The following is a 14,282-nucleotide window of genomic DNA, read 5'->3' on the forward strand; positions in this document are numbered from 1 at the left end:
TGCTTCACAAATATAAATTAATTTAAGACATATAGTACTCTTGGGAGGTAGGTTGGTATCATTATCCCCATTTTACAACTGAGGAAACTGAAGCAGGTTACTCAGGAATTCCACAGCAGAGCCAGGAATGGAGCTCACATCTCCCAACTCCAGACAGATTTAAATTTGACATGCTCTGCATTTAAAATCATTGAACTCATTGGAAGTTAAGAGCTGAAACACCTTTGTGAATCTGGGCCTTTGATCTTAGCTTTTAGTATTTGTCCATTCCACCATGGCTGTCGAAAGTGTTTTCATTTTCCAAATATCTAAATTGCTTCTGACATTACTGGTCCAACTTCTGCCTCATGACACACAGATGTCCTCATTAAATAACGCAGGTGAACATGATGCTGATCGCAACTTTTACCGGGCCTCGGAGATTTCTTACCTGCCAACTGTCCCTAACAGAGAGACAATCCTATCAGATTTCCAATCCCTCCAATGAAATGCCAATGGCGTTAAAATGTCTACCCTATTCCTCTCTCCAACAGACAGCTTTCAAACATTGTCAGCTGTAATATGTCCAGCCACTAAATAGAGCCATCATGATTAGTAGGTAGAGCAGGTTTCACTGCACTGTATATTATCAGCATTGCCTTACAACAAATTCTGACTGAACGAAATGAAAAAAACCACAAAGTAGCATCTGGTTAATTGTGTGTTATTGCTGAGGTGGGAGTTGTCTGTGGTACATGCACTGCTAGGCAAGCTGGCCACCTCCTTTCCCTCTCTATTACTCAGAGCTCCCAAGCAACCTGAACCCTCCAAATCTGGAATTTTTGAAAAGAGCAAGAGCATCGTTGTTTTCTCTGCTTCAAAAAAAAATGAGTTGTGGCCAGATCCTTACACAGTCGGCTGGTCTTCTGCCCCTTGCCTGAGGCCAGATCCTCTCTAGGTATTTCTAACATGCTCATCACCACGCCCTCTGAGCGCCATCCCAAACAGCATGACACGAAGCAGCTCACAACTGTCCATCATGTTCAGTGCGGAGGTCTGCCCCTTGTGAGAGGGCAGCTCCAGCAAGCTACGCTTCTTCCTGGCCCAAGCCCCCAGCCCCCAGGGACTGCAGCACACCCAGAGGGAACTGAAACCAGAGAGATCAGGATGGAACATCCCCTCCTGGATCCCGACCTCTCCATGGACAACACAGCAACGTGGGCCCTCTCGGGACACTGGGGGTGCCACCTGTGAGGTGTAAAAATCAGCACATCAGAACCACATCATCCAAGACAGTGGCTTCAAACAAGGGGCAATCCTGGGAAAACCTGGGCAGGTGGCAACTCGCTCCCCGGGGCCCCCTCCACGCCGCTCACCTGGCCTGCCGAGGCGCTCCCCACCCCGAGCCCCCCCGCCCCGCTCACGGGGGCGCTCCCCACCCACAGCGCCCTCCCCCCCGCTCACGGGGGCGCTCCCCACCCACAGCGCCCTCCCCCCCCGCTCACGGGGGCGCTCCCCACCCACAGCCCCCTCCCCCCCCCGCTCACGGGGGCGCTCCCCACCCACAGCCCCCTCCCCCCCCCGCTCACGGGGGCGCTCCCCACCCGCAGCCCCCTCCCCCCCGCTCACGGGGGCGCTCCCCACCCACAGCGCCCTCCCCCCCCGCTCACGGGGGCGCTCCCCACCCACAGCCCCCTCCCCCCCCCGCTCACGGGGGCGCTCCCCACCCGCAGCCCCCTCCCCCCCGCTCACGGGGGCGCTCCCCACCCGCAGCCCCCTCCCCCCCCCGCTCACGGGGGCGCTCCCCACCCGCAGCGCCCTCCCCCCCGCTCACGGGGGCGCTCCCCACCCGCAGCGCCCTCCCCCCCGCTCACGGGGGCGCTCCCCACCCGCAGCCCCCTCCCCCCCCGCTCACGGGGGCGCTCCCCACCCGCAGCCCCCTCCCCCCCCCGCTCACGGGGGCGCTCCCCACCCGCAGCCCCCTCCCCCCCGCTCACGGGGGCGCTCCCCACCCGCAGCCCCCTCCCCCCCCGCTCACGGGGGCGCTCCCCACCCGCAGCCCCCTCCCCCCCCGCTCACGGGGGCGCTCCCCACCCGCAGCCCCCTCCCCCCCCCGCTCACGGGGGCGCTCCCCACCCGCAGCGCCCTCCCCCCCGGCTCACGGGGGCGCTCCCCACCCGCAGCCCCCTCCCCCCCCGCTCACGGGGGCGCTCCCCACCCGCAGCCCCCCGCTCACGGGGGCGCTCCCCCCCCGCAGCCCCCTCCCCCCCCGCTCACGGAGGGCGCTCCCCACCCGCAGCCCCCTCCCCCCCGCTCACGGGGGCGCTCCCCCCCCGCAGCCCCCTCCCCCCCGCTCACGGGGGCGCTCCCCACTCCGAGCCCCCTCCCCCCCCGCAGCCCCCTCCCCGCCGCTGCTCCTCCCCGGCAGCCCCCCGGTCGGCCCGTAGCCAGCAGGCCCTGCATAGCAACGGTCGCTAGAGACGCTGAGGGCAGGGTGGGCTAAGTCACGTACCGCGCCTGCGCGAGGAGGAGGGAAGGGGTTGTGCACATGCGCCGTGGTGAAGCGCGAGGCTCCACCCCCCGGGTGCGGGGATCATGGCGGAGGACGCTTGCCCCGGGCAGGAGCCAGAAGTGCTGCGACTGAAGCGCCTGCGCGGTGGGGGCTTCTTCCCGGTGCCCCCTGGGGACAGGGTGAGCGGGGTGCCGAGTCCGAGCGGGAAAGGGTTACGGCAGCGCCCCCTATGGAGCCGGGGGGGAAGGAGGGAGGGGCGGGGTGACTGGGGGGAAAGGTGGGGCGGGGTGACCGGGGGTGCAGGGTAGGAGGGAGGGGTGACCGGGGGAAGGAGGGAGGGGCGGGGTGACTGGGGGGAAAGGTGGGGTGGGGTGACTGGGGTTGCAGGGAAGGAGGGAGGGGTGACCGGGGGAAGGAGGGAGGGGCGGGGTGACTGGGAGGAAAGGTGGGGTGGGGTGACTGGGGTTGCGGGGAAGGAGGGAGGGGCGGGGTGACTGGGGGGAAAGGTGGGGTGGGGTGACTGGGGTTGCGGGGAAGGAGGGAGGGGCGGGGTGACTGGGGGGAAAGGTGGGGCGGGGTGACTGGGGTTGCGGGGAAGGAGGGTGGGGCGGGGTGACTGGGGTTGCGGGGAAGGAGGGAGGGGCGGGGTGACTGGGGGGAAAGGTGGGGTGGGGTGACTGGGGTTGCGGGGAAGGAGGGAGGGGCGGGGTGACTGGGGTTGCGGGGAAGGAGGGAGGGGCGGGGTGACTGGGGTTGCGGGGAAGGAGGGAGGGGCGGGGTGACTGGGGGGGAAAGGTGGGGTGGGGTGACTGGGGTTGCAGGGAAGGAGGGAGGGGTGACCGGGGGAAGGAGGGAGGGGCGGGGTGACTGGGAGGAAAGGTGGGGTGGGGTGACTGGGGTTGCGGGGAAGGAGGGAGGGGCGGGGTGACTGGGGGGAAAGGTGGGGCGGGGTGACTGGGGTTGCGGGGAAGGAGGGTGGGGCGGGGTGACTGGGGTTGCGGGGAAGGAGGGAGGGGCGGGGTGACTGGGGGGAAAGGTGGGGTGGGGTGACTGGGGTTGCGGGGAAGGAGGGAGGGGCGGGGTGACTGGGGGGAAAGGTGGGGCGGGGTGACTGGGGTTGCGGGGAAGGAGGGTGGGGCGGGGTGACTGGGGTTGCGGGGAAGGAGGGAGGGGCGGGGTGACTGGGGGGAAAGGTGGGGCGGGGTGACTGGGGTTGCGGGGAAGGAGGGAGGGGCGGGGTGACTGGGGGAAAGGTGGGGTGGGGTGACTGGGGTTGCGGGGAAGGAGGGAGGGGCGGGGTGACTGGGGGGAAAGGTGGGGTGGGGTGACTGGGGTTGCGGGGAAGGAGGGAGGGGCGGGGTGACTGGGGGGAAAGGTGGGGCGGGGTGACTGGGGTTGCGGGGAAGGAGGGAGGGGCGGGGTGACTGGGGGGAAAGGTGGGGCGGGGTGACTGGGGTTGCGGGGAAGGAGGGTGGGGCGGGGTGACTGGGGTTGCGGGGAAGGAGGGAGGGGCGGGGTGACTGGGGGGAAAGGTGGGGCGGGGTGACTGGGGGTGCAGGGAAGGAGGGAGGGGTGACTGGGGGAAGGAGGGAGGGGCGGGGTGACTGGGGGGGAAAGGTGGGGTGGGGTGACTGGGGTTGCAGGGAAGGAGGGAGGGGTGACCGGGGGAAGGAGGGAGGGGCGGGGTGACTGGGAGGAAAGGTGGGGTGGGGTGACTGGGGTTGCGGGGAAGGAGGGAGGGGCGGGGTGACTGGGGGGAAAGGTGGGGCGGGGTGACTGGGGTTGCGGGGAAGGAGGGTGGGGCGGGGTGACTGGGGTTGCGGGGAAGGAGGGAGGGGCGGGGTGACTGGGGGGAAAGGTGGGGTGGGGTGACTGGGGTTGCGGGGAAGGAGGGAGGGGCAGGGTGACTGGGGGGAAAGGTGGGGCGGGGTGACTGGGGTTGCGGGGAAGGAGGGTGGGGCGGGGTGACTGGGGTTGCGGGGAAGGAGGGAGGGGCGGGGTGACTGGGGGGAAAGGTGGGGCGGGGTGACTGGGGTTGCGGGGAAGGAGGGAGGGGCGGGGTGACTGGGGGGAAAGGTGGGGTGGGGTGACTGGGGTTGCGGGGAAGGAGGGAGGGGCGGGGTGACTGGGGGGAAAGGTGGGGCGGGGTGACTGGGGTTGCGGGGAAGGAGGGAGGGGCGGGGTGACTGGGGGGAAAGGTGGGGCGGGGTGACTGGGGTTGCGGGGAAGGAGGGTGGGGCGGGGTGACTGGGGTTGCGGGGAAGGAGGGAGGGGCGGGGTGACTGGGGGGAAAGGTGGGGCGGGGTGACTGGGGGTGCAGGGAAGGAGGGAGGGGTGACTGGGGGAAGGAGGGAGGGGCGGGGTGACTGGGGGGGAAAGGTGGGGTGGGGTGACTGGGGTTGCAGGGAAGGAGGGAGGGGTGACCGGGGGAAGGAGGGAGGGGCGGGGTGACTGGGAGGAAAGGTGGGGTGGGGTGACTGGGGTTGCGGGGAAGGAGGGAGGGGTGACCGGGGGAAGGAGGGAGGGGCGGGGTGACTGGGGGGGAAAGGTGGGGCGGGGTGACTGGGGTTGCAGGGAAGGAGGGAGGGGCGGGGTGACTGGGGGGAAAGGTGGGGCGGGGTGACTGGGGGTGCAGGGAAGGAGGGAGGGGTGACTGGGGAAAGGAGGGAGGGGCAGGTGACTGGGGGGGAAGGGTGGGGTGACTGGGGTTGCAGGGAAGGAGGGAGGGGTGACCGGGGGAAGGAGGGAGGGGCGGGGTGACTGGGGGGGAAGGTGGGGCGGGGTGACTGGGGTTGCGGGGAAGGAGGGAGGGGCGGGGTGACTGGGGTTGCGGGGAAGGAGGGAGGGGTGACTGGGGGAAGGAGGGAGGGGCGGGGTGACTGGGAGGAAAGGTGGGGTGGGGTGGGGTGACTGGGGTTGCGGGGAAGGAGGGAGGGGCGGGGTGACTGGGGGGAAAGGTGGGGTGGGGTGACTGGGGTTGCGGGGAAGGAGGGAGGGGCGGGGTGACTGGGGGGAAAGGTGGGGCGGGGTGACTGGGGTTGCGGGGAAGGAGGGAGGGGCGGGGTGACTGGGGTTGCGGGGAAGGAGGGAGGGGTGACCGGGGGAAGGAGGGAGGGGTGGGGTGACTGGGGGGGAAGGTGGGGCGGGGTGACTGGGGTTGCGGGGAAGGAGGGAGGGGCGGGGTGACTGGGGGGAAAGGTGGGGCGGGGTGACTGGGGGTGCAGGGAAGGAGGGAGGGGTGACTGGGGGAAGGAGGGAGGGGCGGGGTGACTGGGGGGGAAAGGTGGGGTGGGGTGACTGGGGTTGCAGGGAAGGAGGGAGGGGTGACCGGGGGAAGGAGGGAGGGGCGGGGTGACTGGGAGGAAAGGTGGGGTGGGGTGACTGGGGTTGCGGGGAAGGAGGGAGGGGTGACCGGGGGAAGGAGGGAGGGGCGGGGTGACTGGGGGGGAAAGGTGGGGCGGGGTGACTGGGGTTGCAGGGAAGGAGGGAGGGGCGGGGTGACTGGGGGGAAAGGTGGGGCGGGGTGACTGGGGGTGCAGGGAAGGAGGGAGGGGTGACTGGGGAAAGGAGGGAGGGGCAGGTGACTGGGGGGGAAGGGTGGGGTGACTGGGGTTGCAGGGAAGGAGGGAGGGGTGACCGGGGGAAGGAGGGAGGGGCGGGGTGACTGGGGGGGAAGGTGGGGCGGGGTGACTGGGGTTGCGGGGAAGGAGGGAGGGGCGGGGTGACTGGGGTTGCAGGGAAGGAGGGAGGGGTGACCGGGGGAAGGAGGGAGGGGCGGGGTGACTGGGAGGAAAGGTGGGGTGGGGTGACTGGGGTTGCGGGGAAGGAGGGAGGGGCGGGGTGACTGGGGGGAAAGGTGGGGTGGGGTGACTGGGGTTGCGGGGAAGGAGGGAGGGGCGGGGTGACTGGGGGGAAAGGTGGGGCGGGGTGACTGGGGTTGCGGGGAAGGAGGGAGGGGTGACCGGGGGAAGGAGGGAGGGGTGGGGTGACTGGGGGGGAAGGTGGGGCGGGGTGACTGGGGTTGCGGGGAAGGAGGGAGGGGCGGGGTGACTGGGGGGAAAGGTGGGGCGGGGTGACTGGGGGTGCAGGGAAGGAGGGAGGGGTGACTGGGGGAAGGAGGGAGGGGCGGGGTGACTGGGGGGGAAAGGTGGGGTGGGGTGACTGGGGTTGCAGGGAAGGAGGGAGGGGTGACCGGGGGAAGGAGGGAGGGGCGGGGTGACTGGGAGGAAAGGTGGGGTGGGGTGACTGGGGTTGCGGGGAAGGAGGGAGGGGTGACCGGGGGAAGGAGGGAGGGGCGGGGTGACTGGGGGGGAAAGGTGGGGCGGGGTGACTGGGGTTGCAGGGAAGGAGGGAGGGGCGGGGTGACTGGGGGGAAAGGTGGGGCGGGGTGACTGGGGGTGCAGGGAAGGAGGGAGGGGTGACTGGGGAAAGGAGGGAGGGGCAGGTGACTGGGGGGGAAGGGTGGGGTGACTGGGGTTGCAGGGAAGGAGGGAGGGGTGACCGGGGGAAGGAGGGAGGGGCGGGGTGACTGGGGGGGAAGGTGGGGCGGGGTGACTGGGGTTGCGGGGAAGGAGGGAGGGGCGGGGTGACTTGGGGGAAAGGTGGGGCGGGGTGACTGGGGGTGCAGGGAAGGAGGGAGGGGTGACTGGGGGAAGGAGGGAGGGGCGGGGTGACTGGGGTTGCAGGGAAGGAGGGAGGGGTGACCGGGGGAAGGAGGGAGGGGTGGGGTGACTGGGGGTGCAGGGAAGGAGGGAGGGGTGACTGGGGGAAGGAGGGAGGGACGGGGTGACTGGGGTTGAGGGGAATGGAGGGAGGGGTGACTGGGGGAAGGAGGGGTAGGGTGACTGGGGGGGAAAGGTGGGGCGGGGTGACTGGGGGTGCAGGGAAGGAGGGAGGGGTGCGTGGGGGAAGAGTGGGGGGGAATGCCTCCAATCCAGAGCCCAGGGTAGGGTCCAGCGAGTCCTGCTGGGGTCCGGCCATGGGAAAGCCAAGGCCAGGTCCTGGATGTGCAGACAGGTGGACCTGCCCTCCCCACCACACGCCCAGGCTGCTGGAGTGCGCTTTGCGTCTGCAGACCCCCAGGCTGTGGAAAGCGCGGTGGTGATGGTGCCGATCGACAGGCTGACGTCGGCTCGCAAATTCAGTTCCCACGTTTGCACGCGCAGTGGCGGTAACGTGGCGTGGAAATGACAGACGTGTTTGCAAACACAGAGTTGGGAATCTGGCCAGATGTTGGGCACAGCCCAGTGATAGCTGGCGAGGGGCGCCATTGCTCTCGCCCCATTTCACAAAGCAAATCAACAGCAGGTTGCTTTGTGAAGCGTTAGCTAGAATAGTGTCCAAACAGTAATAATCCCATAAGCATTACACTAACTCTTTGCTTATAGCATGATGCCCTGAGCCTTTCTGAAGCTCTTACATTTGCTGTCCAAAGGCTGAAATGCTGTCATATAGCTGTTCTACCCTATAGTGCAGGGGTTCTCAAACTCCATTGCACCACGCCTGCCTTCTGACAAGAAAAATTACTACACTGCCCCGGGGGGGGGGGGGACCAAAGCTTGAGCCCACCTAGGCCAGAGGGGGGCCAAAGTCAAAGCCCACAGACTTCAGCCCCAGGTGGGAGGGCCTGTAACCTGAGCCCTGGGCTGAAGCCCAAGCCTGAGCCCTGCCGCCCAGGGCTTAGGTTTCAGCCCTGGGCCCCAGCAAGGCTAACGTTAGCCCTGGTGACCCATTTAAGGAGGTGCTGACCCACAGTTTGAGAACTGCTGCTACAGTTGTTAGACCATGCTCATCACCCTAGTAGCTAAGCGCCTTCCAGCTGTGCATTAAGCAACATAACTCACATCTGTCTTGGTTTCATGCTGGTGATATATAGCTGTGTATCAGTCTAGCAGCAATGACATATTCCAGCTTCTGGAGGGCTCCATTTAAAACTAACTTCACAATGAAAATCATAAGCCCTAATCATTGAACACTGTCCCCAAGACAGCTCTGGCGAGGGTGCTGGCTGGTCTGTGATATGGCTCTCTGTTTTCAGCTGGGAAGGTGTCGGAGTGTGAAGGAGTTTGAGAAGCTGAATCGAATTGGGGAAGGGACCTATGGCATCGTGTGTAAGTGTTATGTGTGCTGCAGGCTTCAGCAGCGGGAGCTGGTTTGCTTCCTGCAGTAGGGGGTGCTGACAGCAACTCCTCACGACCCAAGACAGTGGAAAATACTCAGTGGCACAGGTCCCTCGGCGTAAGGGCAGCCCCAGCACAGGCTGAAGCCCATCTTCCAGGATCTGGTCTGTTCCCCAGTGATGAGCACATCAGTTTGGGGGGGGGGAAAGGGGCTTTCACTGTTTACCTCCCAGTGTTGAGAGGTGATGGTTAACGGTTCACTTGATGACTGGTGTCAGTGGTGGATCAGGCATTGACTTTGCTGTGAGACTTGGCTTCCAGGTACTGACCACATGGTGTGTGTTACTGTTTCAGACCGTGCTCGAGATACCCAGACGGATGAGATTGTGGCACTAAAGAAGGTGCGGATGGACAAGGAGAAAGATGGTAAGGGGAGAGGAGAAGGGGAGTTGCTGTTCCTAGGAAGCTCTGGGGTAAAGCTGAACTTTTAGGGATGGCGAGGGCTCTCTTAAAACACTTATTCAGAAATGTGGTTAGCCCTGCACAACCACATCAGAGCCTCGAGTCAGGCCGGGGAACTGGAGGGGGAGTTCTAATGCGTGACTCAACAACCACTCTGCAGGAATCCCCATCAGCAGCCTGCGGGAGATCACCCTGCTTCTGAAGCTTCGGCACCCCAATATCGTGGAGTTGAAGGAGGTTGTTGTGGGGAACCATCTGGAGAGGTAATAGTCCCACAGTACTGGCCCTGCACCTGCTGTCCCTTCAGAGGAGGTGGTGGGTCCTGTCTCTCCCACCCCTATATGCCATGTGTCAGTACTGTCCCTGCTCTTGGCAGGAATGGTAGTTGGATGACCCCTGGTGGCGATGGAGCGTGCGCACTGAGGTGGGGGTGGTCACACAGTAGAACTGCGGTGAGGTGACTGACTGTGGTATGTGTCTCCTGCAGTATTTTCCTGGTGATGGGTTACTGTGAACAGGATCTCGCCAGCCTTCTTGAGAACATGCAGACGCCCTTTTCTGAGGCTCAGGTACAGGTGGATTGTGCGGGTGCATTACCACTCCTACCTGTAAGAGGGAGCTGTGGCTCTCGCCAGTGCAAGCAGGCTACCAGCATATTCTGCTCAACTTGCAGCCAAGGATGCAGATTCCAGCCCAGAGCATTGAGGCAGCCTGCGTCGATAGTGTTGGTGGAGCTGGTGGTGGGCACTGGAAGACAGATGCCAGTCTGTAAATTGGCTGTCAGTCATCAGGTCACATGATCTGATTTCATCATAACTTGATGACCTCTTTCCCCTGTTTGGCATAGGGTAAAATAATCTAACCCCCTTGGCCCTCTGTGATATGGGGCACTGCCTGCTGCCTGCATTAAATCTTGTAAGCATCACTGCAGTTAGAACACCCCTTTGTTACAATGTTTTGGGTCTTGGGCTCCAAACTAGGGTGCACGGCTTTGCATTGACCTTGAGCTTCTGCATAAAATGAACCAGGGCATAAGCTGTCAGCAGCTGTTAGTCAGATTGCTTAATGCACGACTGGAAGGCACTGAGATACTAGAGTGATGGGGACAGGGTAGGAACCAATGCAGATACATGTTAAGTACTAATGTGATGCTGTCTTGCTAATCCTGTCTCCCACCACTCGCAGGTGAAGTGTATCATCTTACAAGTACTCAAGGGCCTTCAGTATCTTCATGAGAACTTCATCATCCATAGGTAAGGGGCAGAGTGAAAGGCACTGTGGGTAAAGGGCTTGTATGGGAGGGCCACTAGGTAATGGACTGGGCATTGGGAGCCAGCTGTGCCACTTGGGCTGTTTTCTTGGCTCTCAGTGGAACAGAGGGAGACCCTCTTAGAGCAGCAGGTACTTTGGGCAGCATGGAATGGCCCTAGGTGAAGCATTGCCCCTAACACAACCATCAGTAACTGGCTTCTTTCTGATGGCAGGGATCTGAAAGTGTCTAATCTGCTCATGACTGATAAAGGCTGCGTGAAGATAGGTAAGCTCCCCTGTCACGTTTGCTAACACAGCTCCAGAGATGCTTCCAGTTTTCTCATTTTGCAATGCAGAGGCAAGGGCAGTAGCTGGCCTGCTTTTTGACCTTGAATCTGTCCTCTCTTGCAGCGGATTTTGGGCTGGCTCGTGCTCACGGTGTGCCACTAAAACCAATGACCCCTAAAGTCGTCACTCTCTGGTGAGTAGGCTCTGCTTAGTCCTGAGTGAGTCACCCTATCATGGACCCCCTCAGAGGCTGTGGGTCAGCCATGCAGTCAATCTGGGACAAGTTTTGGGAGCTCCACCGATTGGTAATTCCTGCATTCATTCCGTTGCACAGGTACCGGGCCCCAGAGCTGCTGCTGGGAACGACGACCCAGACCACGGGCGTAGATATGTGGTAAGGGGATCTCGTATTGGAGAGTAACGCTCTTGCCAGGAATTTGCAATTTGCAGAAGTACCTGGGGGACAGCCAGGGACGGATTGGGGTCAGGGCAACAACTTGGTACTTCAGGAAGCAATGTGCACATCTGTATAAAGATCTCCTACTGAACCAAAGCCAAGATGGGTCGATAGCAACAGGAGGTATCTGCTGCTGGGGGCAAAGGAGGAGGAGTCTGATCCAAGAGATTCATGTGCCTGATTCCTACTAACCTAGGAGGCCTGTTCCCTCCCCAGGGCAGTGGGATGTATCCTCGCGGAATTGCTGGCCCACAAGCCGTTACTCCCAGGCAGCTCGGAGATTCACCAGATTGACCTGATAGTGCAGCTGCTGGGGACACCCAATGAAAACATCTGGCCAGTAAGTGCTCGCTTTGCATCGCCCACCCTGCCACACTCTTCCCTGACCCTTACTTGTGTCTCCCTGTCCCCGCAGGGCTTTTCCAAGCTGTCCCTGGTGAGCCAGTACACCCTGCGGAAGCAGCCTTACAACAACCTCAAGCACAAGTTCCCATGGCTGTCGGAGGCTGGGCTTCGCCTGCTCAACTTCCTCTTCATGTATGACCCCAAGAAGAGGTAAAGAGCCATCTGCAGCCCAGTTCAGGCCATGGAACTGCCAGTGTGATGTGGGGCCCAGGCTTCTCGGTGGATGGTGGGTGGCTTCTGCCAGGCAGGGCTGTTCCCCTCCAGTGTAAACGGCTGCAGTGTGTGGGGGAGCTGTCAGCTCCCAGGAAGCACTGGGCAATCCCGAGCTGGGGGCTCATTTACATTGTAATCGGCTCCTCCCCTGAGGATAGAGCAGATCACGCAAACCAGCTGGGCCTAAGGAGCAGTGCCAGTTTCTGCAGTGCTGCCTTGCTCCCTGGGCTGATCCCCATGCCCCCAGGCATTGCTGCCCCCTTTACCCTAAGCCTGGGGCGGTGTCTGACCGTTCTAGGACAGGATTGCACTGCCCCAGCCAGATGCTGTTGGCAGGCAGGGCCTGCGGGATTCGGCAGCAGGAGCCCAGCTTGGGATGTACTGCGCATTGTCCCTCTGGACAGGAAGTGAACGCAGCAGCATGGTCACAGCCTTGCTGAGCTGCTCAGGCGCAAGGAAGGTCTCGCTTTTATACAAAAGTTTCCTGAAGAAGCAGCGGGAGTGTTTGCGGGGGACGATGGACTTTTCCTTTAACCTGCATTTGCCTCCCCAGGGCGACAGCGGGAGACTGTCTGGAGAGTTCCTACTTCAAAGAAAAGCCCTTGCGTAAGTGACTCCACTGTGCTGTTGGGGCCTGCGGGACTCAGCCCTTCCTGAAACTCATTTCCTCTCCCCTTCTCCCCAGCCTGTGAACCGGAGCTCATGCCCACCTTCCCCCACCACCGCAACAAGCGAGCTGCTCCCGTCAGCGCCGGGGCAGAGAGCCAGGGCAAGCGCAGCAAGCCCTGAGGCTGCACGTTCTGCCGGGTAAGAACTATCTTCTCTCTCCCCTGGAATCGGACCAGCAGTGACCCAGCCCTACTGCAACACAACAGGGGAGGCATAAGCCTCTCAATTCAGGATGAACTGAGTGCTTAGGAGAGTGCAGGGCAGAAGCCCCTGCCCCAGCTCCGCCAGTGCCTCAGCCCTGACCTGCAGCCTCCCACGCTGCCCTGCTGATGCTCCTCACCAAGAGCACTACCTGCTATTCCAGCCCTTGGGCCTCTCCTGAGTTGAGACGTTCACAGCTGGCAGGGGGTTGTGATGGGGACTGGACAGAACCACAGGTGCCTGGAGGCCAAAGCACTAATGGGCTGCCCCACTTCACTTTCTGCCCCAGGATTCTCAGGTTCAACTGCTTGCAAAAGACGGGAGCCTAGCTCATGTTGGGAGTGCAGACTGGGAGCCAGTTTTCCCAGTTACTTGTCAGGAGAGGAGCCTTGGTGTACTGGCCCACCTGGGAGAGGCACAGCCCCACCTGTGAGTGGGGAAACGGACCTCCCTGTCAACGTGCTGCTCTCGCCCAAGAGGGCGCCTGCTCCCTCCTATGGGCCTCTTCAGTCCCACGAGTGAGTGAGTTTTTATGTGCAGACTCTCATTCCCAGAGGCTGCACGTGGTGCCATGCATTGGGTTGCTTGTCCCTGCCTGAGTGAGTGTGTGGCCTGCAGCACTCCCAGCCCAGGCCCAGCTCTGCTGCCTCCAAGGCAGCTTGTGGTTCTCCCGTGCCCCACAGGGCTCAGGCCATGCTTCAGAGGACCCAAAGTTCCCACCCCACTCCCAAGAAGCTGGTGGGCTCCACAGTGGTAACAGCCTCAGCCAGTCTGTGTGATTAGCTACTCCCACGTGGATAAATCCTCAACTTGTGTTCTTCTGGGTAAGGTTTGGATAAAGATGCGGATAAAGGGACCATCCAAAGCAGACGATGAGAAGGCTCTGGGAGCTGAAGGAGGATTTGTAACCAGCTGCTATAGGACCCAAGGCAGACGCAGTACAAGCTCCTCTTGACCTGTCGATATTCTCAGGGTGCCTCCTGCTGGAGGGTTCAGTGCTGGCTAGGAGGACGGTACCCCAAACTTCTACTCAAATGCAGCTGCTGGAGATACACTCAAGGGTTGTGGATTGTTCTATCACCTTTGCACAAAGAGAGCAGTCAGGGCAAACTTCTTATCTATCCTGCATCCCTCTCCACCCAGTGCCAGTTGCATCCTTCATGGCGCCTGGCCCATCACCAGCCCCTCGGGTTGGATCCTTCTACCAGGCAGAAGCTCCAAGGAAAGGGCAATGTGTAAACACATTCCTATGGGCTGAAAGGAACCTCCAGCCCTGCAGTGTTTGCCTTGACCCCTAGGTGGGCAGCCAGGGGCAAGACGTGCTGGCCAACCCTGAATGGCTGCTGGGTTTGTTACAAGCTGCAGGCCTTGCCCAGCTCACTGTTGATAGAAAAGTCCCTTCGTTCTTTATTCCTCATGGGGGTTCATGTGATCCTGCCTGCAATAAAATATCATGCCAGTGTCAGCTGTAAGGGATAGTCCGGCAGAGCTGCTCTCTGGGCCAGCTAGCTTCTTTACCCCAGGCAGCCGAGCCAGTGCAAGGCAAGAATGGCTGCCCTTTGCGTGGCATCTCCCAGCCAGAGCCCTCGGGGCGTCACAGCTCTCCCGTCACCTAACCCTGCCCAGGGCGGGGAGCGCAGTCCTAGAAACACAATGTAGTGACCTAGCTCAGAACTCTTCCCCCCTCCCCACCGAGCACCCCGGGGCTGCAGTGAGAAGCATTCCC

At 62.6% G+C, this 14,282-nt stretch overlaps 1 protein-coding gene across 3 annotated transcripts; it reads left to right on the forward strand.

The window, feature by feature from the left end:
- The first annotated feature begins 2,541 nt into the window (after nucleotides 1-2,541).
- CDK10 (cyclin dependent kinase 10) lies at nucleotides 2,542-14,028 on the forward strand. 3 transcript variants are annotated; one of them, XM_084644856.1, is made up of 14 exons: nucleotides 2,542-2,670; nucleotides 8,529-8,601; nucleotides 8,965-9,036; nucleotides 9,233-9,335; nucleotides 9,560-9,641; nucleotides 10,258-10,325; nucleotides 10,557-10,609; nucleotides 10,735-10,804; nucleotides 10,946-11,005; nucleotides 11,285-11,408; nucleotides 11,484-11,623; nucleotides 12,240-12,292; nucleotides 12,372-12,493; nucleotides 13,386-14,028. In XM_084644856.1, the coding sequence occupies exons 1-13, from the start codon at nucleotides 2,575-2,577 to the stop codon at nucleotides 12,473-12,475; spliced, it is 1,098 nt and encodes a 365-aa protein (XP_084500982.1). In that variant the 5' UTR covers nucleotides 2,542-2,574; the 3' UTR covers nucleotides 12,476-12,493; nucleotides 13,386-14,028. The 3 variants fall into 3 exon arrangements, with proteins under 3 accessions (XP_084500982.1, XP_084500981.1, XP_084500983.1); XM_084644855.1 differs by having other exon boundaries at nucleotides 11,285-11,623; XM_084644857.1 differs by lacking the exon at nucleotides 8,529-8,601 and having other exon boundaries at nucleotides 2,573-2,670.
- Nucleotides 14,029-14,282: the final 254 nt, after the last annotated feature.

Source organism: Lepidochelys olivacea (assembly GCF_965140295.1).
Source record: "Lepidochelys olivacea isolate rLepOli2 genome assembly, chromosome: 12".
Classification (NCBI taxonomy): Eukaryota; Metazoa; Chordata; order Testudines; family Cheloniidae; genus Lepidochelys; species Lepidochelys olivacea.

What these genes read in the sequence shown, in the direction of transcription:
- CDK10 (XM_084644855.1), top strand. Translation starts at nt 2,575, where the DNA reads ATGGCGGAGGACGCTTGCCCCGGGCAGGAGCCAGAAGTGCTGCGACTG. An exon ending in GTGGGGAACCATCTGGAGAG is followed by an intron (nt 9,336 to 9,559) that starts GTAATAGTCCCA and finishes TGTCTCCTGCAG; the next exon opens with TATTTTCCTGGTGATGGGTT. An exon ending in ACCACGGGCGTAGATATGTG is followed by an intron (nt 11,006 to 11,284) that starts GTAAGGGGATCT and finishes TTCCCTCCCCAG; the next exon opens with GGCAGTGGGATGTATCCTCG.